At 42.8% G+C, this 25,699-nt stretch overlaps 1 protein-coding gene across 1 annotated transcript in view; it reads left to right on the top strand.

The window, feature by feature from the left end:
• Positions 1 to 25,308, top strand: part of PCP4 (Purkinje cell protein 4) — a 47,958-nt gene extending 22,650 nt beyond the window's left edge. Inside the window, exon 3 of the mRNA XM_056486104.1 lies at positions 24,501 to 25,308. Coding sequence (XP_056342079.1) covers positions 24,501 to 24,628 — 128 coding nt within the window. The 3' untranslated portion in view covers positions 24,629 to 25,308. The remainder of the gene's footprint in view (positions 1 to 24,500) is intronic.
• Positions 25,309 to 25,699: the final 391 nt, after the last annotated feature.

Genomic DNA, 25,699 nt, shown 5'->3' with positions numbered 1-25,699 from the left:
GAAAATGAGTAGGTTTTGCATGAACTGAGATGTCATGGTGGATTAATCCAATCACAACAAGATGGTCAGTTGTATTTTGAGTTTCATCTCATTCCCAAACACTTGTCAGTGTATGAGCTCTGCTTTGAGGCATTCAGAAAATTATGCATGAATAAATATTGTGTTTCATCCTGTCCATGGGATGCCTCTATGTAAAAGATGAAGATACAGCAGAGTTAATAAAGTAAATTCTTATATTTTACATCTAAAATGGAGTCACTTCAGTCTGAATGCTTCTAGAAAACATTAAGGGTAAGGGTAAATAATTGCAAAGCAACTCTGTGTGGGAGAATAGAGATCTCTCTCTAGTAAGTTTTCCTGGTGTAGGGATAGCCATCTTGCAGTGTTATCAACAGTCTATTCACCCACTCCCTCTACTCAAGAAATTTGGGAAATTCTGCTCACTGCATTCAGGAATAAAGAAAAAAAATCTTGCCAGATCCGACAGAGTGAATAATAATCTTCATAGTTATTTATGTAGAGTGCTTAGCTTAATAGAGCTTCAATTCCTGGCTAGAGGCCAGGATCATTATTGTAGTATGGGCTAATATAAATATCTCTTTAAGAACTCAAAATTAATTTTCCACTAATATTCTCCAATGACTGCGTAAAAAATGTGCTGTTTTTGGGAACAGCCCTACAAATAAACTTACTGGTGGAAAAAACGATTCTGAGGAGGGAGGGGAGCACATGAGGGTAACTTGTATAAATATTCAAGGGACCTCATGGAACATGGTTTGCTGCATCTTCCCGGGCCTGGAGGTCACATTTTTAGTCCAAGGAAAGGACAGAGCCTGAACTGCTGCATTGCAATGCTCATGCATTTTCTTTCCTACCCAACATTGCTTGTGTGGTAAGAGATGAATTTTCAGTATTGCAAGCAAGTGCTGAATCAATGTAAAAAAACCCACCCAACCCTTTTAAACTGCTGCTCTCTGATATTTCACCCCCACAGCACTAATCAGGGGTTAGGGTGGGGAGTATTGGATGGAGGTAATTAATATTGAGTTCTCCTGGGTGATGGGTTGAGAGCTGCAGGGAAATTAGCTTGTTGTCTCTTTTCACCATGCTGTTCTAAAATTCTCTCATCCCTTTTAAGTGGTGCTTCAGATATGATCTCCCAGTAATGCAGTCTCTCTTATTCTACTTTCAGCCTACATCCAAAGCCAAATTCTGCCCTATTTCATCCAGTCTAGCCATCACTAGTGGGGATTTGGGAAGTGAAATGAGAATGATTTGTTGTACCTCATCCCACATCTCTTAAAATAAAAAATCTGTGCCTCAGCAACATTCCCAGACGTGTCTGCAACCACCAAATACCATAACACCTTCACAGAGCCTAAACCCAGAAGTGTCTGAACCCTCAGCGTGGTTACATAAGTTGTGTTCGGTCATGTACAGATCACTCAGGCTCAGAGAGAGGTGTAAAAACCCTGGGAGAACTCAACACTCTGATCTGTAGCTGAGGGTGGATCAGATGAGAGGTGAAAATTCCCAAGTGAACAGTTGTAGATGAATCCCATCTCAAGGCATGCTAAAAAACACTGCAGGAAACTGCTGAGTTACAGTTTAGGCATTTCCCTGGGGACAGCTGCACATAAAGTTTGCCCAGAACCAAAGCAAAGATGTCTCAGATCCTGCCCTGCCTGGTTCTCTTCCTTTGCCCATCCTGGTGTGTTTATCAAGGAATGTGCCCATCCCTGCAGGGCTCAGTCAAAGGCAGGTTGAGCTTTAATAGCAAGGCTCTGGGATTGCTCACAGATCTTCCCTGGAGAGGATGCTGAGAGGAAGAGAAGGGAATTGTACATCAACTTTATTTCCTCTCCTAGGTGAATTTTCATTTCTGGAGGCCAGGGCTGAGCATGAGTCCTTTCCAGGGGGATACCATGTTTATTTATTTGGGGTGATGAAGGCAGTGAAGGATTGTTCACAAAAAGTCTCTGATCAGCAATTTTTGGTCTTTATCCAGCAAGAAAACTTACAAAGTGATGATTTTTATGTGTATTTGAGACATCTTTTGCACTGAAACTTCACCTACACCCACATGTGCCTGTCCATGTGCAGTGACCATCTGGTTTGGTGGAGGGGAGCCTCTGGGGGAGTTTGATCAATGTGTGTGATCTAAACTGAAGTAATACTTCTCAAAGAGTAGATACTGTTCTTATTTTTCTGTTATCTGTCAAGTTGGCTTTGACACTGTGTGTTACAGCTGCACCTCATCTGGTAATGAGGAGCTTTCATTTTTTTTAAAGTTTAAGCAGAAATAGCTTTAAAAAAAAAAAGATTGCATTAATTTCATCAATTAACAGCAGTGCTCTTGTAGTCTGGCTTGTGCCCCGGCTCTGGAATTCCTCACAAGTTTTCATTTTGTGTATCATTTATAACCACTCTCATGACTCCCAAATAAGTCCATCTTCCCACACAAAGAATACAGCACTATCCACATGAAGGATATCTGTCAGTATGTTGCTATATAATGTTAATTAAGCAGCTTTTTCTGGCATGTTTTGGGTTTCTTTTTTTTCTTTTATTTAATGCAGAAGTCCCACAAGGAAAAGAAAATATAGAGCAGAACAGCACAAGCATAGAATAAAAATTTCATTTTTTTAAACCTGCTTTTTAAGGACTTAAAAATGGGAACTTATTACAAAATATAAAGCTTCTATTAACAGGTACCTTTGACATGGAGAATCTTCCCACTTAATCCTTGTGCTACCAATGAATCTGTCTAGGTACTTATATGGTCCTCACCACCATAGTTACTGAGAGTCTTCCAAGTATTTAAAAATAGAGATAACAATAACAATTCTTGCCCTGGTCCACCTCTTTCTTTCCAGCCTGCCAGGAGAACAACTTGATTAATTTATGGGATCTTTGTTTTGCACACAGTGCCTGCACACAGCTTGGGAACCTTGTGTGCCTGCGTGGATGAGATGTTCTCAAACCCAGTGCATCCAAAAATCCGGCTGCATTTCTAAAAATGTGAGAGATGAACACATGTATGGGAGTTATATATATTTCTATATGGTCCCTCACAGTCTGCTCCTTTGCAGGAGGTAGAAGTCAGTAGAACTGCAGCATTCCTGCAGCACTGAGATCAGAAGCCCAAGGAAATCATCATGAGGTGCCTCATTCAAGAGGGCATTTGAACACCTGAAAGGTGGGGATAGCCCAGCTCCTTCCTGAGAATCTGTCTGGAAAATCAGCCAAGGTCATTAGGGGAAAAAAAAAGTCAGTGATTAGAAATGAAGAAAAAATTAGATTAAGCAAAAGAAAATAAAGCTGTGGTGATGCTGGTGGGTTTTGCCTTTTGGATGAGTCATAAATATGCTGGAGTTCCCATCAAGTGTTAACGAGAAAAGACAGAATTGAAATGATGCCTTTGACAAGTGCCATATTTCTTCTGGAAATCAGTCTGTAATTATCAGTGAGCTGCCTGACTGTGCACCAGGGAGAAGGAGCCTTTTTCCGTGACTGGCACGTAACTGGCTGGCTTCCACAAATGTGCACTGCCTGGAAAAAGGGTTTTTTGGGAGCAGGAGCCTGTGGTTCTGCTCTGGTGCTGTGCTGATCCAGAGGGAGGACACAGCTCAAGCCAGCCCCTCAATAATCCTGGTAACACCCATAAAGTTTCCTCTGAAATGAATCTGCCCCTGCATCATTGAGAGGGGTTTGGGGTGTGTCAGTTGGAGTCAATGGGATGTGGGAGCTGGAATATTTACATTGGGAATCCATGGAGCTGGGCTGGCTGGCACAACTTGGAGATTCATCTCTTCACATTCCCCAACACTAACAAGAGATGATTAAAAGGCTACAAGAGGTGCATATAGCTGAGCAGCATGTTTTTTTTAATTTAGTGGAAGTGAAAAATGAAAGAGGAACACAATCAATGCCCAACAGTGGTTACCAGGATTTACTGTTGTGGAAACATCACTTTTCTTCTTGACTGTACACACATGACTGTACACAGTTCTGTTTTACTTCACACCACAGGCTTTTGTTTTCTTCTGACTTGGGTTTGTAAATGAGATGAAAATACTTTCCTACATAAGAGCTCCTCCGTTAGCAATCGGTAAATGATTAATCATATTTTTTTTTCTGAAGGTTTTTAAGATTTTAATTTGTAGCACACAGCTGTCTTCAGGCACTTAGCTCGATGCTCCAAAATTAGCTTGTAATTTGGTGTTATCAGGCTCCCTTGTGTAAGCAGGCACCAGAATTCAGAACAGCAGGAGTGTTACAGACATGATGAAAATGTGGTCCTTTGCTGAACTGGGGGCAGAACCAAAAGCAGGAAGGAATTAGATGCTGCATCAGGAACCAGCACAACGCTTCACCTTCAGTCCCTGTGCTCAGAATATTTCAGGACCTCATATAAAATGCTTTGGTTGCTTGTCCAAGGGAAGAGAGGGGTGTCTCACAGTCACCCCCGTGTGTGTTTTGGGTGCCTGTGCCTCTCTCTATAAGTTTGGGTGAAATTCTTCATGTCTGGCTCTTTGAGTGCACATCCATGTGAGAGACCTAAAGATCTGGTTGTTATCAACAGAAAAAATGTTTTTTGTGGTGACTTTTTTTTGTGTTTATCAGAATGACCTCCTCTGGAGAGCCTGGTGTTCACAGACCTTTATTTGATTTAGGCTTCTAATTCACTTAGCTCTCTCAAGACTGAGGAATTTGTGGGTAACACTAATATTACAAAATAATAAAAATAATATAATAAATAGAAGAGTTATTTTGTCTATCTCTGGATTTAAGGGGATGCTCAGCAGGGTATTTCAGAATGTCTGGTTTGTACCTGGACATTTAATGTCTTTCCTTAAATTCATCTCAAACCCCTCCATTCTTATTCAGATTTGACTTATCCTGATCATCTTTTGCCAGCTCTCACAGTCCTTTTCTTGTGGAAATATGGATGTGGAAACATCCAAATATTTTCTGACTTGAGGCTTTTGTTAGCTAGGATACTGGATTTGATGTAAGCATTTGCTTTAGAGAAGCACTCTTGGTATTGGTTCATTTTTCCCCCAGCCCACATTCGTTATGAATAGGAAAGACTGAGAAAAATACATATTTTCCAAGGAGGAATTTCCAAGAACAGAAGAAAGTTGGATAGCACCGGATATGGAAAAGGCATTTTGAAAGTCACAGTGGAAAAAAAAAAAATAGGGCAGGGTGCTCTGGCAGTTCCTAGGAGATGGTGTGGGTATTCCAGAGCAGGAAATCAGCTCTCAGCATTTCTCCAGGGTCTCACAGTGACATTATTTAATCACCATTGATGAATGAGTTCTCTAACTGTATTTTGAGTATCTCATCTTTCATTCTAATTTATACCTAAAACCCCCTGAGACTGCTGGTTGACTCTAGGTGGAGAAAGCATTAATTATTCCTTAGGTTTTAGTGAAACACTGGCACTCCACAGTGACCAATTTACTACTCCTCTAAAAGCTGCCAATAAAAGATGGACATGTACAAATATATTCATTAGCACAAACTAATTAAAACCAGGCTAATAGCCAGGAGCACATCACATTACTGCAGGGTTTTGGAATTCATTATGTGCCTGTGCTAATCCAGCAGTTGCTATCACTGCAACTCCTAATCTGAGTTAAAAATCTCATACTAATGGACACCTAAAATTTAGTTTATAGTGCCCACAGACATTGCAGAGAAATTCTGACCCAGGTGTCTGACAGGGAACAGGGATTGCCCATGGAGAAAATTCTAGGCTACAGGAATTAGCTGTGGAGAAAATTCTGATCAACATCCTTTGTTGCGTGGTAGAACCAAAGGGTGGCAGAGATGAGATTAATTAGGCCTGAATAATTGTTTATTATGGCCTTTGATTTCAGGCTGAATGTTGGTTATCAGGTGTGGTACCTTTGAGGGAAGATGTGGATACACCTGTGTGTATTCCAGACCTCCAGTTGCATTTGGGTCCCATCCTGAGGAATGATGGGAGCACATAAACCCCCATCCTGGCTTTTCCAGGTTCATAGAGCAGAGGTGAGGATCAGACAACCTCCTTCTTTTCACCTCCCAGGGGACAGAATCCATCAAGGGAAGGACATTGAGACACAGCTGAGCTGGATCTAAGGCTGTTTGGTGTCCTGAAGCAGCCACCTCTGGGTCTAGCAGTCAGCAGAATAATTACTAGCAGAAAATGTGTGTTTTAATCTCACCTGATGATTGTATTCACCAAGCAGACTCCTGTATTTGTCACTGGCAGAAATTTTTTTGTGACCTTTCCAATGAATCTGTTCACAATAAAACTCCATGTTCTCTGGTGAGAGCTCTGCCTCCGGCAGGCAAAGATGTGGAGAAACTGGGGGAAAAAACATTCCTGGCTTATTTTAGCCAAGAAGGGAAGAAGACAAATGGAAGATGTGGAGGTTTGGACCTTTGCTGTCAAAGGCTGATGGATGCTGTCAGCAGAGGGCAAGACATTGGTTTTGCCAATCAATCATTCTCTCCATCAGCATCACTTGGTCTCATCTCAGACAAACTTCTTTGGCCTAAATTCCTTCCTCTGTCAAATTAAAGAGAAAGAAATAGCTTCTCTAGACCCCAGGGGAAGAAGTTTGGAGATAAATGATCCATAAACAGTGGTGTGTATTCCTGTGCCATTTGCCCAGCAGGACCAGGTGTGGGAGGGGTGGTGGACATTGTCTGCCCTCACTGCTGGACCTCTTTGAAGCTTTTACAGAGCTGTGCCAGAGAAGTGTGTCACAATTCTTGTTTAAGTATTTATGGTGTTCACAGCAGGGACCACAGAAATAAAAAGCAAAAGACTTAAGTCATGAGGTGGAATCCTCTGGAGGTTCCTCAGCTCAGAACCATTCCATTATGGAAGAACATCAAAAAGAAAATGTAATTTTTGGCAAATCCCCCCATTCCTCTCCATGCCATGGGCAAACCTTGGGAACAACACAGTCTAGAAGCTGTTCTCAGATGCAGCAGAGTTAGTGTAGATTTTTGGTCTCTGTTCATCATCTTAAGAAGATTACTGCAGTTAACATTAGCATTTTTGCTATTACACGGTGGACTGGCTGAAGTCCAGACTGAGCTGGAATTAGAATACTTACTTCTTTCCTTTTATTAGTTCTTTTTCTTCTTGCAGTAGAAGATGATGGACACAAAAAAGCCAGTGAAGAAAGCTGCATCAAGGGATATCTGTGTTTTGTAGTTTCTCCCCATACAACTGTTCGTGTGAGCTTTTAATTCCAACTCAGTTTGGTTCTAAATGTCAAGTTTAAATGAATTAAATATAAGCACATCCAAACTGCCATTATTTTAGAGTGGGTACTATGAGAGACCACTAAGAATTGACTGTTTTCCTCTCTTAACTATAAACATATCCAAATTGACTTGAAACTTGGCATGAAAAGGTTTTTTGACTGCCATCAATTTGACCCTTGTTTTGAGTCTCCCACAACAGTTTGGACATGACAGTAATTTTCTGTGCCTGTAAGTAGTTTTCTGCAGGATTCTGTAGTACTATGGAGCATATTTGGGGCTGAATTTCTTGACTGAACTTGCAGAGTAGAAACCAACAATTAACCTCAGCTGAGTTAGAGAGCAGCTGCCTCTGTTCTGCTGTGTATTTGTGGGGGTTCTGGCCTGGCAAAAGGCTGAGTTTACTTTTTTTTTTTTATTTCAGTGTAATTGCTGAGATAGGGAGTGATGCAGCCCAGAGCTGCCAGCCTCCTTTGCCAGTGTCAGGGATACCTTTTGTTGTTGTAAGTGATGCTGTCTGAATGTGACAAAACACTTGATAAGCTTGGCCAAGCATGCCAGAAAACAAAACAAAAGCAATGTGGAATTTCAATCCAGGCAGTTCAAAAAACCCCAGAGTGTTCTGCCCCCACCAGTGAGTTGTTTCAGGAGAAAATCTGATCGATTTGGTTAAAAAAAAAAGAAGGTTTTGCATTTTGCTAGTCAGGAGAGGCTGCACAGACTGAGGTGAGCACTAGAAAACACTCAGATTCTTGGTGCACATTGCCAGAGCTCTCCTGCAAGTGGTTTCTGCTGGTTTTTGCAAGGCTCAAGAGACATTCACTCACAATATTGAAGCTTTTAACCAGTCACTGGCTTGTGTAAGTAGATATTTTCCTGCCACTCTGACCCCTTGTTACAGGCAACAGTTGAATGTGGGATGGAGCCCGTGGTGCTCTGGGGATGCTCTGGGGTGATTCCAAATTCCTGGTGCTTCCTGCCAGGCAGGCCAGCCTGCTAGGATGGGTCAAGTCAGTTATTCCTTACTTTCTTCATAAAACCTGACATTTTCCTTTCATCTTTTCCACAAGTAGGGTTTCCTCTGTCTGCCTCCTTTTCTCCCTCATTTCTTCTGTCTCACCTCTCATTCCTTCTCCCCCTCAGGGAATTTTGTGTCTCTTCAGCACAGCCAGGTCAAGTGCTTCTTCTCCCTCTAACTGGCTCATTTTTCCCCTCCTCTTTTCCCAGGCAGAGTTGCAGTCTGGGTCATTAGTAAAGAAAATTAATTTGCCAAAAAGAAGATTCCTGACCAATGCTCTAATTTGGGGTCATAGTGACCCTCACCTGAAGTTTCTTGTTCCTCTGCAGTCTCACAAACAATTTCCCAGATTAGATTTAAGCAAGGGCCAGGTGAGGAGTTACCTGGAAGGAGGGAAACATGTAAGAGACAAAGAAGGAAATGGAATGGAATGGAATGGAATGGAAAGGAAAGGAAAGGAAAGGAAAGGAAAGGAAAGGAAAGGAAAGGAAAGGAAAGGAAAGGAAAGGAAAGGAAAGGAAAGGAAAGGAAAGGAAAGGAAAGGAAAGGAAAGGAAAGGAAAGGGAAAAGGAAAGGAAGAAGGAAGGTTGGTTTGGTTTCCTGAGCAAAAGAGGAGAAAAAAAATAAATAATTGGTTCTGTTTACATTCACATCTAAAATTTCAGCAGTAGACACCTAGGTGGGTTTTAGTGGAACAGGGACTGGGATGTGCTGTATCCTGTGTGGAGGCAGTGAGGGATGTGAGTCCCAATTTAAGCCCTTCCTTGCCCCAACCCAGCTTGTGTTTTCTGAAGCAGAGCAGATGCATGAAAGGTTCAGTCCTTCTTCCAGATGCTTGCAAACTCATGTCCTTGTAATCCTCAGAAACAGGGAGAGGAAGAGTGGATCTCTCTAGATCAGAACACAGAGGCTGCAGAGATCATCTGAGGTTGGCCAGCTGTGTGTCAGCTCAGATGCTCTTTCTGACCAGCTTTACTGACAACCTGACATGTCTGTAAATCCAGACAGACCTTAAAAACTGCCCATCAGGGTTTAAATTCACACCAGGGAAAATGTTTTCTAGAGAATTTTTAAATGAGTAGCAGAGATAAGTGTGTGAGAAATTCCTCAGCACAGAATGTGTAAAGCACTACTCAGATTAATTTTTGTCTTTCATGTATTCATTTTAAGTGATTCAACTGTTTTGCAATTTTTTTGCCGTGCTTAAATCTTCAAGAAATCATTGGCAACTCTCAAAAGAGCAGCAGAATAACATTCACCCTCTGCTTTTGATCTCTTTTAAAGATTTTCCAGCTATCCATAACTTTTATTTCATTTAGTTTACATTCCTTCATTGGTATTATATGCAGTTATTTTGCTGATTGCAATCTGAACTGGTGGCAAGTCCGATTAACAGCTGCTGAACTCTGCTGGTTAAGAGCTCCCTTTTCAGTTGTACACAACCTTGCCAAAATCCAATTGCTCAGGCTGAAATTTGTCATTTTGATTGCTTGCCTCAAGCAGAATTATTTTGGAAGGGTTCAGCAAAGTCATTCTGGTAGTTTCCAAAAATGAGGCTTGAGCAAAATGTTAGCACATCAAGAAATTAAAAACAATTTCTGGTGGCCTTTTGTCTGACTGCTTTGAGCCTTTGTCATTTTGAACAGAAATGTAAGATTTGTCATCTGGGATGTGACTTTTCTATCTTTTATAGAGGCCAAGTTATAAATGTTTAGAAGGACAAGTCTTACATTTGTGTGAATTCAGTGAAGCAGTTAATTATTTTGCTTGCCATGAAAACTCAACATCACTGAGCAAAATAGTAAACACAAAAGCAATTAAACCAACACTGCTTTTGAAAGGCTTAAGGAAATCATAGTTTTCCTTAATTGCTTCTGCATTCAGTGATGCTTTAGCCAGGAGCTGAAGCCAAAGGCAGGGTTGTGCCCTTCCTGTGCTCCCAGAACATCACAATTGCTTAGGAAAAAAATGTGTCTCCTTCATTGGAAGCAGAGGGTCCCAGAATGGAGTGACAAAGGAGTTCAGTAGGTCTTGCCAGGAAGAGGATTAGGCAGAATTTGATAATTCTGGGAGGGAGGAATATGGGCTGGGATGTGAGAACTGGAGGGCAGAGCAGGAGTTGGCTGGTGTGGGAAGGGGCTGGGCTGGAATGTTGAGGTTAGGGAATGTCCTGGTGCAGTTCTGGGGAGCAGGAATAGCCAAATAAAGACAAAGCATTTGTGAGGTCTGCTGGGAACTGTGGTGACCATCAGGGCTGGGGCTGGACAGAGGAGGTGGAACAGGAGCAGCCACCACATCTGAAGGCAGCAGTTTTCTCACTGTTCTTTCCCATCAGCCTTCACCCAAAAAACAGCCAAGTTCATTCCCTTTCCTGCTGATTCAGGAACAGGACAGCAGCCTCCCACCACTTCCAGTTACTCCAATTAAAACTGGTGTTGGATTTAACAGTTCCAAGCAGCTGTGCTGAGGAGCCATGTGGGTGTCCATATGTTGCATCAAAATACATTTTTTCTGCTTTTAATCTAAGAAGCACTGTGATCCTAAGACCCTGAAAGTTTCAATGTCAAAAATTAAAGTTCTCCACTCAATTATTCAGTTAATTTTGGCTAATGGTATCAGTTCATTTTGTCATTTATTAACTTTCTCATGTTCTGAATGTTCTTTTAAGATAGCTTTATGTGTGCAATAAACTTAGAGCTGAAGCAGGAGAGAAACCTTTATCCCCTGGCCTCAGTTAGATTTTCATGTCAATTAGTCTATCTGGCACAGGGTTTAATAACTTTCTAATTGCAATTGCAGCACTTAGCTAAATCAATGGCCACCCCTCCTGATAAAATTGATTTTAAATAGCTGTTGTTTAAAGGCACCTGGTGAAAACTTAGTGAGGTGAAAACCAAGATAAGATGGATAGGAACTTTCCTTTTCTTCTAGACAGCTCATGTTAATAAAGTTTGCTTTTTGTTTTGTTTTGCCTTAACATGTTTTTGCATTGAAAAAAAAAAAGTCGAAGTCACAGAGGAAACTTTCTGAGCTTCCTTTGAGATGTTGCAGGATGGGAGGATTAAAAGGGGAGACAGTCCCTTCTGGAGAAGGAGGCAGGGAATGACAAAAGGGATTTGTTCCAGCTCTGAAAGCAGCAAGGCTGGAGGGCCAGTGTGGTACCTCGGAAATGCACCACACTTCCAGCACGTACAACCTTCCTTGTGTCCTCAGCGTTCTGTGTGGGTTTGGTAAGTGCACCATCTGTCAGGATAATGAGGCATTTTCACTCCCTGCTCCATAACCTCCTGATGTAGATAAAGAGCTCAGAATATGGACCTGCCTTCTCCTTCCACAGGGGCTTTATTGGAAAAACATGCTTGCTTTTACCCACATTAAAAAAAAAGAAAAAAAAAAAAGGTGTGTGGGTGTGATTAATCAATACACAGGCTATAAAAAGGTGGATACTTCTTGCTACACACCTGAAATGATGATGATCTACACTTTAGTCAGATGCTTGTCAGATGCTTGTCAGAGCATAAAACTGCACTCTTAGGGGAGAACAACCCCTCCACCCTTTATCTGAAATAGCATCGAGTTCAAAAGAGGGTGTTGCTGAGTCAGTGCCTAGGACTTAGAAGTTTTGGAAATCTGTTTTTTTTATGACATGGGGGAAAGGGAAAAAAAATGCAGAAGCAGGATTTGAAGTATTGTCTAGTGGCTTTGGAGCCCGACCTTGCTCATTATCTTTGTTGCTTTGGAAAGGCTTGGAAAATTACATTACCCTACAACCACCAGTCCTCACTCAATAAATACAGAGGCTAAAGGCAGGGACAAGAAATCCCACAGAGCTTTGGTATTGACTTGTTAGAATTCTGGGCTTTAGGCTCCCAGTACAGTAACTGCCTTTAGGTAATGAACAGGCTGCTCACAAGGACACCTTGACCTTCTGGATTCATTCCCCCCTCTTTTATAGGATCTGTTCACTGCCATTTTTTACTCCCTTGTACTAAACAGTAAATTGTCCTATGTGACAATAGGGTCTTTTCTATTACTGTGGGGCAGGAAATTAGTGGAAGAGCAGAGCTGTGCTCCAGTTCTGTCTCAGAGCCAGTAGTCATGTACACCTCAGCATCAGCTTCCACAACAGGGGAGGGGAAAGAAAAAATCATGGCAAGGATGGGTGGTGGGGCTGTATTTCTTCCATTAAGGAATGGTGAAGCAGCAACTTGTGTGCTTTGGCATGTGAGGAGCATGTGAGTGTAATTGTGCTGGGAAATCTGAATTCCCTGTTGAGTGCCCCATGCTGGAGAGCAACACTATAAGGTGGTTTTCTGAGCTCTGCATGCAGATCCCAGTCTCAAGTCAGTGTTCCTTGGTTTGAATCAGCCATGAGAATCATGGCAATACCTTTCATTCTACAGATATAATTCTACATCTACAGATGGCCACCCAGCACATCTGCCACCCCTGTTTTATTCCTCCTGCATTCCCAGTGCTGTTTGCAGGGTTCCTTGGAGCACCTCCACCCTTCAGGATGGCAGCAGCCATCACCTGGCTCTTTCTTAGCTGAGAAGCAGAGCAGAGGTTTGGTGTTTGCTGTAGCTGGTGAATTCAATTACAGTTCTCACAGAAACTGTCATTTGACTGCTTGTTCACATGAAGCATTTGATATTGCTTGTCGTGGTGTTAGCTGTAATCCCTTATTAGAGGGATAGAAGGAGTCTTATTGATGTACACATAAAGGCACACAGTGTACACAAAAATTCACTATCTCTGAATTAAATTGAAAGGAGAGCCAGAGGTGCTGATACAGGGTTTTTTTGTCTGTTCAACTATATTTCTATAAAAAGAAAAGTGTATGCACACTGTTCAGTCAGCTCCTGAGGGAGCATGAGAGGATCCAGATCAGCTGCAGGACTGGCAGCTTCCCTGGCTCTCTCAGCAGAGGGAACAAATGTTCATTCTTGACCCTGTGTTGAAGGTGAGCTGTTCTCTCCTTCTCCATCACAGCACATGGATGGAGTTGTGTGAGAAGGTGTGCCTACCTTTATTTTCTTCTCTTCTTTCCTGGAGCAAATAAGATTTCTTAGCTGCTGCAGTTTCAGTGTAGTACCTTTCAGAAGGGCTAAATAATTCATTTGGTGAGAAAGAATTTCTCATGAAATAGAAGATAAGTATGTTCATCTGAAATTCTAGTGTAGAATTGTAGTTCAATGTGTAGTTCAAGCATCACTCAGGCTCAGGCAATGGAACTCATTTAAAGAACAATATCTACACCTGAACCAGTCCCTCTGAGCTGCCTTTACAACTAATAGAGAGCTCACCAGTCTGGGGAGGGGATTCAAGGGTGAGATTCACACTGTCCAAAACATGTTGGAATTGCACCCTTGGAATCCTTGCTTTTCTCCACTGATGTATTTCTAAACACCTGCAAGTTTGGCTTTCTTTACAGCTGGACTTGATGATCTCAAAGATCTTTTCCATCCTAAATGAGTCTATGATTCTAAGTTAGCTTAAGGATTTTTTCCCACCCCCCCTAGGAATCGGCCAGAGCTTTTTACCTAGAATCTGGTTTTGAAATATTTGGCTTAATGAGCTTCTGCAGAACATGTAACATGGCTTTGCAAGTGGCTCTTGGGCAAGACAGCCTGGAACACACTGACAGTACCCTCCAGCATTTAATTCCTTCTCATCTTCTTGCAGAGCCATGCTGCCCCTGGACCTTAATTTATCTCCCCTGTGCTGCTGTTTCAGTGCTATCCTACATTCTGAGGAGCCCCTCCTCTCTTCCTAAGAAAGTTAAGCAAGGCAGCCTGCAGGGGAAATAAACAGAGAATGTGGCTTTTTGCGTTCAGTGGAGACATGGTAAACTCAAATTAATGATTCTGTTCGGGTAACAGCCCAAGCAAAAGAAAACAGTGGAAATTTCCCAGAACCAGCCCTCCTGCAACAGGATTTCTTTACTTTATGGTGGAAAACTACAGCTGAGTGACTGCTTTCAGGAGCCAGGGATGTTAAAATTCTGTACCTTTTGTGAGAAAATTTCATTTTGTGGAACATTCAGTAAAACTTCTGGTCAGACTGAATCTCTCCAGCACTCTGGCTATGCTGGAGCAGAAGTGACAAAGCCAAGTGATGCAGGAGCATGTGAGACCCACTGGCAGGCCAAGTTTCATTTTAAATTGATGTCCATCAGAGCATCCTGGTCTTTGCAGGCTGAACTACTTTGGAGCTGCTCCAGAAGCTTGGATTTTACATCCATCACATCTTTGGGGCTCTCCTGAAGGGATGAGTTTGGTTTTATGGAAGGGTGACAAACTTTGTTTTGCCAAACACTCTCCTAAACCTATCTTAGAGCAGTTTTGTTCATCCCAGCCTGTTTTTACCCTCTGACAATTCTGTTCTGTCAGTAAAGGACTCCAGGTACTTCATTTGGTCATTTTTACCCTCACAAGCTCCACTTCTATTTCCAATTCTCCAGTTACTGACTAGTTGCCTCCACAAGCACTCCCAAACTGGCAAGTAGTACAAGATATTAAAAAAAACCATGGACCATGTATTAAAGGAGTGGCTTTTTTGTGCTGTGATTGTGCTAAATTAATTACCTATTACATCATGGAGCAATGCCCACCTTTGTGCAAATAAAAGCTGCACTCTTTGGCCATTATTAAAGTTGTTTGTTTCTGTGCAGTAAAGTGAGTGCTTCTTACTGATAATATTTACAAGGCTTAGAAGATACTGAAATAGAATCATGGAATGGTTTGGATTGGAAGGGTTCTTCAAGCTCATCTCATTCCAACCACCTCTTCCACAGGAAGGGAATATCCACTGTCCCAGGATGCTCCAAGCCCTGTCCAACCTGGCCTTGGACATTTCCAGGGATCCAGGGGCAGCCACAGCTGCTCTGGGCACCCTGTGCCAGTGTCTGCCCACCCTCACAGGGAACAATTTCTCTGCAATATCTCCTTTGCTTAAGAATGTGATATTGAATAGCAAAGCTCAGTTCCTGTACCTTATGCTGTGCACCTCTGGGTGTGGGATTAAGTCATTTGTAATTAAAATCTGTGATGGATTTTACAAGAGGAGAGTGTTTTCTCACTGTGACTTTCCAAGTGCTCATAAAGCAGTTTTTATTAAAATTACCCTGTAAACTTAAAATAGCCTCTCATTAGTTGCTAACAGATATGCTGGTATCCAGTGACTCCAAGAAAATGCCCTTATTTTCCACTTTGAAGATGAGCAGGGCAAAGTCTGGCTTCTCTTTGTGTGTGGAAAAACATCTTCTGACTCCATATCACGGTGCTTTTGATTGATTGCTCTCCTTTCTGTGACTGACAGGTTTTGCTCTGTAACCTGTGCCACCTTCCCCAGCTCCTGTCACTTTGGCAGGCACGGATCTGATCCCCCTTTCCTGCCACTCCTGTGTGGCATGTTGTGATTGCTGCCACTTCCCCGAGCTTCTTCCCCAGCTGCTCTTTAGGGAGCATCCCTGGAAAGCAAAGCCAAAGGAGACAGTGCCACACTGGTAGATAAAATTCTCATTTTGTGTTTTCCTGAGTGCTCTCAGGTACCCTTGGTCACCCCACAATTAACAGGGAGTGCCAGCCCATTGTGAAGCAGCTCCTTTGCAGTCTGGAGCAGGAAAGTGTTTGGAAGTGCTGGGGGCAACCACAGAAAATGGGTTTAGAGCCTTTTACGTGATTTTGATGGAAAGTGGTGCAGCATGCCTTGAATCAAAAGGGCTGAACTGTATTTCCCTCAACCCCCAGGGGTCCCACATCACCACCACAGTCCCTTGGCAGAGTCTGTCTGGGCAATCCCAGCCGTGCCCGGGGCTGCACCAGCTCTCAGAGGTTTAGGGAAGCTGTGGATGATGCCTGAGCCCTGCTGGGACCTTGGATAATGTGCTGGTGTCGAGGTAGCCCTGAGGAAGTTCTCCAGTTGTTATTTTAAACGTTATTGCTGGAGACACTTTTGCAAAGGTCAGAGCACTGAGGGGTGGCGGAGGGGAAAGAATTTATTGTTCTGCATTTGTAACCACATTAGGGCTCCCGGCTCGGGCTGGGAGCGCCTGGATGCTACCATAATAGGGAAATTACTGATCATATATTAATCAAGCAGTCGAGGGGAGAGTCAGGAGGGCACCTTGCTTCATGCACTGCTGAAATGCAGCTCCCTCCACAGCAAAGCTGGTTAAAGGCACAGTGTTTAACTGGGGAAATGAGAACTGGAAATGGCAGAGGAAATTAAAACCGTGTTGTAACAATTCCCATTTAAAACTTGGCTGGGGCCTCACAGGCAGCTGCAGAACGAGACTCCCACAACTCTGGGCAGAATTTGTGAGAGGATCTTGGCATCCTGACCTGGAGGAGAGGCTGGGTTGGGGCTGGGTGTGTTATCCCTGCTGGTGGGGCATCGTTCTGCAGGGACACAGTGCCAGGAAAATTAATCCACAAACACCAGAGATTTATATTTAAAAAGGAGACAGAGGAGTCCTTTTTACTTTATTTGAATAAAGGGAGAGGCCATGGGGCATTCCCCTGGGATCTCTCAAATTTTTGGAGGATGCAGCCTCCTTTTTATCCCAATTTCCCAGCCACATCTCCCTCTCTGTTTCCCACTGGCTGAGGTACTTGAGAGGCACAGACTTCCAGAACACCTGATACCTGAGATTCCCCTCTAATGTACAACTCTCCCTTTTAATTTTTAATTCTTATACAGTTCATAGTTTTTCCCCATTGCTTCTGTCATCTTCCAATATCCAGTTTCAATTTTCAGCAAACCTACAGTTTGTTTGTAAAGACAAACATCTTTTTCCATTCATCAATCAGTGGAGTCCTTCCCATTGTTTCTTTTATCTTTTTGTGCTGGTCTTATGCACTAGCAGACCCACAGCTTGTTTGTAAAGACAAATGCAACATTCCTCTCAGCAGGGACCTGACAGGAGCTGGGCTCCACAGTCCTTGTGGCTCTTTCCAACTCAGGAAATTCTGTGATTCTGTGTCAGTGCCAGCACTTGATCCCCAGCACCATTTCCTTTCAGCTCCCAGAGGCTCCCACTGAATTTGGCAGCTTAGCACTCCTCAGACACAGCTTTAGCTGGTAAGAGATGAGATTCTAGAGCTGAAATGGCCATTTTTATTCACTAGGTTTCCAGTTAAACTTGCACAAAGTTTGATCTCCACACAGGAATGTGAATTAGGGCCTCTGGTTTCATTCCCAGAATGCCTCCCATGAATTATGTGCCTACCTATGCATCAGCTATGCATTTGTAAACCATTTTAAAAGGCTGGCAGTGATCCATTAATTACTTTGAAGATGAGGAATGATTGCTTAAATAATATTAGCATTTAAGGAAAAACAATATTTGTCTCTATATTAATTGTTGAGCAAAATCAATTCATCTGTAGTTGGCTATAATCTACTTGGGAATGCAATTTTTGTAAACTGAATTTTATTGCTATTCCTTTCTGTTCCATTATGTTACCCCAATGTACATATTTTTTGTGCTCCTTCATTTATCTTATGTCAGAAATAATATTCCTGTTCTCAAACATTATTACAACTAGGAAAAAGAAAAGATTAATCAGACATTTCAAAAGCCTCATGCTGAAATAACATTTTTAAAATTATAGAAGAACAACCATTATTTTCTACAGCAAAACTAATTTTTTGAGTTTGAGATAGCAACACCATATTCTGAGAGTAAAGGTCAATTTGAAAAATAAAAGATTCTGGTTGCCTAATAAGGTCGTGTTCTTTATACCAAATTGTAATTTACAGTGGAATCAAGTGATATTAATTATTTCTGGCTTGCTTTGAGTGATATTCTGGGGCTAGTTGGTGTAGTTCAGATAAAAATAGCTGTTACATTTAGTCTTATCATTAATGATAACCTTTATTTTTTTTTTTCACATGGAGCTTTTGAAGTCTCAGGAGACTGCTGAGCTCCAGGGGTTGCTTTTCAGTTTCAGAGCTGGTTCCTTTGTGGACTTTCCACTTCCCCAGCATCTTCCACCTTCAAAAACATGAAAACAAAAATCCCTTGTGTAAAGCTGTAATTCCCCACCATTGATGCCTCTTTCCTGACAAACAGAACAGGGAGGTTGGACTCTGGAAGGCGGCCCTGGAATGTCTGGGTTCCTTTGGAGTGATGAAACAAGAACAGCTTTAGGGATGGAGTCCTGGTCACAGAACGAGCATCTCACCCTGCAGCACTTCTAATGAGCAGGAAGGAAAATTATTGTTGTTCCTTCTCTAATTAGAGAAAAACTCCGTGCTTGTTAATGAAGAAGTGGAATGTTTGTGGCCAGGAAGGCCCCTGGCAGCTGGGCTGGCTCAGGAATTGTGTGTCCAGCAGGAGCAGGGCAGGGATTGTCCCTCTGTGCTGGCACTGAGAGCCCCTCGAGGGCTGTGTCCAGCTGTGGCTCCTGCAGGAGAGCCCTGGAGGGGCTGGAGGTGTCCAGGGCAGGGACAGAGCTGGGGAAGGGGCTGAGGGAGCTGGGAAGGGGCTCAGGCTGGAGAAAAGGAGGCTTAGGGGGGACCTTGTGGCTCTGCACAACTCCCTGACAGGAGGGACAGGGAGAGGTTCTGCTGCCCCAGCCCTGCCCCAGCCCAGGGAGGAGCTGGAGCTGCTGCAGAGCCCAGAGGAGCAGCAGGATGAGCAGAGGGATGGAGCAGCTCTGCTGGGAGGAAAGGCTGGCACAGCTGGGATTGTTCACCTGCACAGGAGAAGCTTTGGGCTGAGCTCAGGGTGGCCTTGCAGGGCCTGAAGGAGCTGGGAAGAGAGAGAGAATTGTGAGCTTAATGAGGAACTGTAACAGCTTGTCCAGAAATTTTATGGATGCCCCTGGATCCCTGGCAGTGCCCAAGGCCAGGTTGGACACTGGGGCTGGAGCAGCCTGGGACAGTGGGAGGTGTCCCTGCCATGGCAGGGGTGGAACTGGATGATTGCTAAAGTCCCTTCCAACCCAGGCTACTCCATAATTCTGTAACTCCCCTAAAAAATGAGTCTTGTACTTTCTCACCCTCAGGGACATACAGAGGGGAAAGAATGGCCAACATCAACTCTTGGCTTTTAAAACTGTTGCTTGTGAGGAGTTAAGTGTGGCCTCCACAGCTCTGAGCATCCATATGTTTTCTCCAGCTGGCTGGTTCTCTGTGGAGTCTGGGCAGACAAAATGACTCTTCCCATCACATAAAGATAATGCTCCACACGGATGTCAACATCCATGTGATTCCTGCCCATTTTGGTCCTCTTTAATTAGGGGCTGTTCTGCCTCATTGGCCAGGCTGGTGTAATAGCTTGGGATAAAGATTGTCACAGCTTGAAAAATCTTTGGAGCAGTGGGAGGTAATGATCCTGCCTGAGGCACAAAACTGCTTCTGGCCTGATACAGGGCACTGTGATTCTGTCCCACACTCCATTGAACCTTTTTTCCCAAACGCTGCAGTTTAGCCCCTGAAAAATGCAGTGCTTTTATGAATGTGTTCCATTCTGTCACATCCAGAATGTGACAAGCAATTTCTGTTTCATCTGGAAGGTGGGAATTTCTGAGAATAAAGGCTGAGTCCCTTTTTCCACCCCACTAACCTCTTCCCTTCCCTGTGCAGTTTTGGGCAGGACTGGTCTGTTTAGGCTGAGTTCAGATGTCACAAAAGACATCTTTTGTGCTTTAAACTTCTGGCCCACGTGGAATAAGCAATGTTTCCTTTTCCCAGCGTTGTCACAATTCATTTTACCTCATAGCTGAAAAGTAAATGAAAGAAATAGCTGGAGGCACATTTGTGAATAATTACATTTGCACCACATTTCTTTAGAGTTTGATGGGTAGATTTGTGTGTAAGATTTTATTGTTTTCCTTCAGCTTCATTATCCATCCAGTGTTTGCCATGGATCACGCGGCTCTGTAGCAGATCATGGAGACAGCATTCTAATGCTGAGTGTTTCATCTGGAAAGGGAATACAGATCTTTTTTTTTTCAGCTGCAACAGTGCAAGATGATGGGAGACTTGGAAAGCAGCTCATTAGATGCTGCTTCAGGCTCTCCTGCTGGGATGAGTGCTGCCTGTGGTGAGGGAAAGCCTGCACCCCATAAATTGTGTCTGACTTCAGCCCTGCAGTGTAATGGGATGTGGGTGCCCCTTGTCAGCAGCAGTCCATGGTGTGCTCCAAGGAGTTTGTCCCACATTTGTTCACATTTGATCACAATTGATCACACTGATCAGTTGGCACCAGAGCCAGTCCATGGTTAAAAACATGATTTTGGAAAATTCACTGGGGAGCAGTCTTTCTTTGTGGCCAGCAACTGGTGGTGTGGGGTTGTTCACCTCCCCTGTTGGCAGTGATCAGAGCCCAGCAGGGACATGCCTGACTGCCCTGGTTTGTCAGGGTGTGTTCAGGAGAGTGCAGCCAAGTATGAAGAAATCTTTCAGGGAAAGCCTTGAAATAGCTGAGTTTAGTGGGAAGGGGTGGGGGGGTTATTTATTATGGTGCTAACAAAAGCAGATCCTCCCTCTGAAAGCAGAAAGTGCAGGCCAGGGCTCATCAACCATCTCTGAATCCTGTAAAATCACAAGAAGCTCCTGAGTTTAAGTTTGCTGACAACAGTTTTGTTTTCCGTCATTTCCTCATGGGGGTGGGTGTAGGGATCCTCAGATATCCATGTAGAAGGAATCATCATGTAATTTAGAAAGTGAAGATACCAACAAAAGGTTGTGTGTGTGGCAGAGGGTGGGGAGGGAATCCTGATCCACCTTTATTCCCACATAAAGGTAGCTTGGAAGAGGGTGGTTTGTTATCAGGATGCTTGGCCCCCACCAGCAGGAAGGGAAAAATCAACTCCAGGAGTGAAACCTGTGCCAGTGCTTACCTGTGCTCTGCTGAGAGTGAGAATTTCCTGGGTTTTCAGACCATTTCCAAGCTAATTATCCCTTCTGAAAGAAAAATCAGGACTGGGAGACGGTGCATGAAAGAGGAGCATTGCTACAGGCTTGCTTTCAGCTCTCTGCAGAAATTTAATGATTTGAGGACTCAAATCCAACAGCCTGCACGCCTGAGATAGGTGAACAACTACTGACAGGTAAAAGTTAGTGTGGCATGGGTGCATATGGAGCAGGAAGGGTGCAGAAAGCCTTTTAGGGTTTTTTATCAGTGCAGTGAGGTGATTTCTAATCTGTGCAGGTCCTGAGCCCAGGCTGGGTTTTCATTGTAATTAATTGGTTAATTCTTAATTTGTAGAATCGTGGAATGGTGTGGGTTGGAAGGGACCTTAAAGATCACCTGGTTCCAGCTCCTCTCTCAAGAGGGAGTTGGAACTCCTGCTCCTAACCAGTAAAACCATGTATTTTTCAGGGTGTGATACTTTTTAAATCACAAGGCTGCTTATAGGAAAGCAGCTCAAGGTAAAAGTTAAAATTTTACTCCCTTAGACAAAGCCTGAGCTGGCACCCCACTGAATTTTCTCTCCAGATTGACAGTCCATCTGCCAAAGTATCTGTGTTGTGACAGGTATCAATAGCAAATGGTTTGGGGAGAACTCCAAGAAAATCCACTTCCAAATTTTGGGAAATACCCAATCCAGCTCTTTTCAGCCTAACACAGGACTTAAACTCTCTAAGCAAATATGTCTGTGCAATTATATGTATATATATATATATATATATATATACATACATACATATAAAAAGTAGTGTTCTCTGTGTATGCAAATGTAGATGGACCATGCATGTATAAAAAAGTGAAATATGGGCATAGAGAGAAAGAAAATTATACAGATATACATTATTATACAAAATTACACATTAGACATACATATATATTTATATATAGATAATTCACGTTGTTTTATAATGTATATTATGCACATATGTGTAATCATTATATTTCCCTACCATCTGCTAATTATGTATTTCTTCATTATTCCTATGAATGTCTTGGCCCTTTTGGACACTTCTAATTTCTTAATTACAAGTCTAAGTCATGGCTGAAAACTTCTTGTCCTACCATTTCTCAGTGGTGATAGGAAAACAGAAATATAGGAAGAGTTCATATTGAATTTTGGTTTTGATGTTAACAACAGTGAGTCAAAAAAAAATAAAAGGAAGTCAAACCTTAAGATATATTGTAAATTACTGTATTACAGTTGATTTTTAGGCAGTGATGATGATATACATCAAGCAAAGATCTAAGTGTCCTGGAAATTCTAGAGACACATTACACTAAATGCTGCATTTTCTTAAGTCTTAACATGAGATTGCTGAGTCACTGTTGCAAGTGAAGATAGTGCTAAAACTTGGCTGTAATAGGAAATGAGCTGTACAAGCCAGATTTCATCAAGAGGTACAAACCCAATTGTGTCTGTTCGTCCACCCATCTGGTTTTCCCAACTGGCATTTCCAAAGGACAGTAATTAATGCACTGAAAGGCTAAAATCAATGGATAGACTCCACTTTTACTCTTAGGTTGCCTTTAACCCATAAATACCAAATCCAAATCAGTTCCAGTTTCTCCTTGGCTGTGTCACTTCCGACCTTCACATCCCTTTCCCCATGGAAATTAAACTATAATTGTATTCCTGTACTTAGGGTGGTTGTATTGCTTGAATAGTTACACAAACCATGCAGATTCTTGGATTTAATGACATGATTCTGTGATTTAATGACATAAAGTTAATGGATTGATTTTCTTCCACGAAAATCTTTGTTTTGATAGCTTAGCTTTTCATTAGCCTGTATAATAAAACTTAGTGAGCTCTCAAGCTGTTCTTACCAGATTTTCTCTTTCTTCTTCCATTTTCATCTTTCTTCTTAAATGTTTTCTAAATAAAACAAAATACTAAGTGAACATTTCTCTTACATTCTCTTACATGGCTGCATTTATTTGATTGTTGTAGTTAAAATAAAATCAATATGGAATATTGCAAAACCTTCCCTTTAAATATTTTCTCAGTTGAAAGTGGTTCATAAAAATGGACACAAAAACTGAGTTCTGGGTAAGAACAAGAAGTGAAGGCAAGGAATTCTGCAGGACTCATGCTAAAATCATGGAGTGGCATCTTTGTTTCCTAGTGTGCAGGACAGAGGCAATGGGGATAAGTCTCTTTTCATTTTAATAATGCATTGAAAGCTTTGCCTTTATTTGCATTAGCAGCACTTGGGGATGAGCATCCTGGAGGTATTAATGTCAGGAATTAAAGGCAAAGTGGTTCAAAATGGGTGAATTCCCCCGAGCAGAGCTCCCTGCAGACTGCTGGAGTGACGTTCACTGCCTGCTGGCACACCACAGTTACATAAGTGAGTTTAACAAACAAGTTTATGGTGAAAAACTCGGTGCTGTGGTGAGGTTAGCAGGGTAAACATGTGCTCCCACTGACTCAGGCCAGGCAGTTTAGGGTTATCTTTGCAAACCAGGGCAGGAATTTTCCCAGGGCTGCACTTTTAGCTCATAGGTGGGTGAAGGAAAATTCAGCAGAGTCAGCTGGGTTGTCCACGTGGAGGCCAAATGCAGCTGAAGGGAAAGCTGGGGCCTGGGAATAAAGGAAGGCAAAGAGCCAAGGATTGAGGATGAAAGACAAGAGCAGAGCCTGGAGAGAAGTGAGGGAAGCAGCACAGTGGTGGAGAGATTGGACATAAATGATTCAAAGGGGAAGAGCTGTGCGTGTTGGAAGGGATGAGGCAGGAAACGAGGGGAAAGGATGGAAATTAGCCTTGGGAAGTATTAGCTCTTCCTGTCGTGTTGGAGGTGTGATAAGAACAGGGTCTTAATGCCTCTGCTTTGAAATATTTTAATCTGCCTTTTTTTTAGAGTTAACATAGAATAATTTAGGCTGGAAAAGACCTTTAAGTTCTCCCTGCTGGGTGGCACACAGGAGTCCCTGTTGGCTCCCTGGGCTGGGGGGCACTTGCCCAGATGCTGGCTGAGACCTGAGCACCCTTTGGATGTTGCTCCTCAGTGCCCAGCTCCCCATGGGCTGTCACAAACTCTGTTATTGGGAGGGGTTTGATGAAACTTGAGCCAGGCTTTCCCCCCCTGAATCTGCTCTACTGCCATGGCTGTGTCTACTGATGCCTCTTCCTTGGTCTTAAAACTGAGAGCCAGATGTGGTTAAGGGAGAAAGAGCTTTTACCTCGATATTTAGGAAGAAAGAGAAGCAGCATTTTCCACCTGTGCTGTTCAGTGATTACCTCTATCTGAAAAACCTGTTTTTGTTCTGTTTCCTCTGAGCAGATGGGCAAAAGAAGGTCCAAGAGGAGTTTGACATAGACATGGACGCGCCAGAGACAGAGCGGGCGGCCGTGGCGATACAGTCCCAGTTCAGAAAATTCCAGAAGAAAAAAGCGGGGTCCCAGTCCTAGTAGCTACCTCACAGCGCAGAACAAAGTAATCCTGAGATGATTTATCCAGAAGATCAGAAATAACACAAAGATGCATGTACAGAAATTATCAATATTTAAAACCCCATTGGCAGATAACGACCCATGAGCTTGTGTGCGACTTCATCCCAGATGTTTCACGCCCATTATCCTCTGTAACTCACCATTTTACTTGATGTTGTAATAAAAAGTTAGGGTGAAGTAATTAAAGTGTCTGCCTTCATCTGTCTTTCCATATTAATCCAGCAAGTGCAGCGTTACAAATGAACCCAGCCCAGATGCCTGTTTCCCTCTCCACCTAAAGCTCAGAGTCATAACAGCACCGTATGTTGCAGGGATTTTTGCTGAGGGATGAGATAGATGCTTCTCAGCCCTGCTTCCCTCATTTGGAGAATTCCAGCTGCCAGCAAAATGTGAAAAATAAAATGACTTTCTTGTAATGAGCTGAAAGTAATAAAAAAAAATAATAAAAAGTTGCAGACAGAAGCTGGCATGAGGGGTGTAGGAAGCAGGGAGCAGTTTATTTTTGTCTTGCAAGTGTGTCAATAAAGTGGTTTGAGTGGGGAAATTGTGCCTGTCCTTCCTCTTTGCATGATAACATTCAGAGATCTTGGACTGCATTGACTGTTATGGAAAGAAAATAATAAACCAGACACAAAATACCTTTGGAAGTTTGGGATTGATTTTTGTGTGTAAAAATAGAAACCGACTGTCTAAACTCTGTTTCTTGATGCAGATTTTCAGTCTCTACATAATCAACAACTGTTCCTGTGCCATCTCTTTATTTCCATGTTATTTTCAGAATTTGAGGAGTAAGTTGTAATGGGCTTCCTGTGTCCATTTGCACTGTTCTGTATTCAGCTTTGAGCCCTTTTGTTGGTGTGTTAGCCCAGCTTTGGATCAACAAAAAGCAGCTACAACAACATGTCTGAAATTGGGAAGTGAGTGGTGACAGCCTGCCAGCCTTTCACTCCTTCAGGGGGGACAGATCCAGGTGTCATTCCCAGCTCTGCCCAGGGGGATTCTTTTCTTCCTCTCCCACCTTCCACAGAG

Source organism: Oenanthe melanoleuca, chromosome 1 (genome assembly GCF_029582105.1).
Source record: "Oenanthe melanoleuca isolate GR-GAL-2019-014 chromosome 1, OMel1.0, whole genome shotgun sequence".
In the NCBI taxonomy this organism is placed as follows: Eukaryota; Metazoa; Chordata; class Aves; order Passeriformes; family Muscicapidae; genus Oenanthe; species Oenanthe melanoleuca.
The sequence above is the reverse complement of the archived record's forward strand: the minus strand, read 5'-3'. Positions and strand labels throughout refer to the sequence as shown.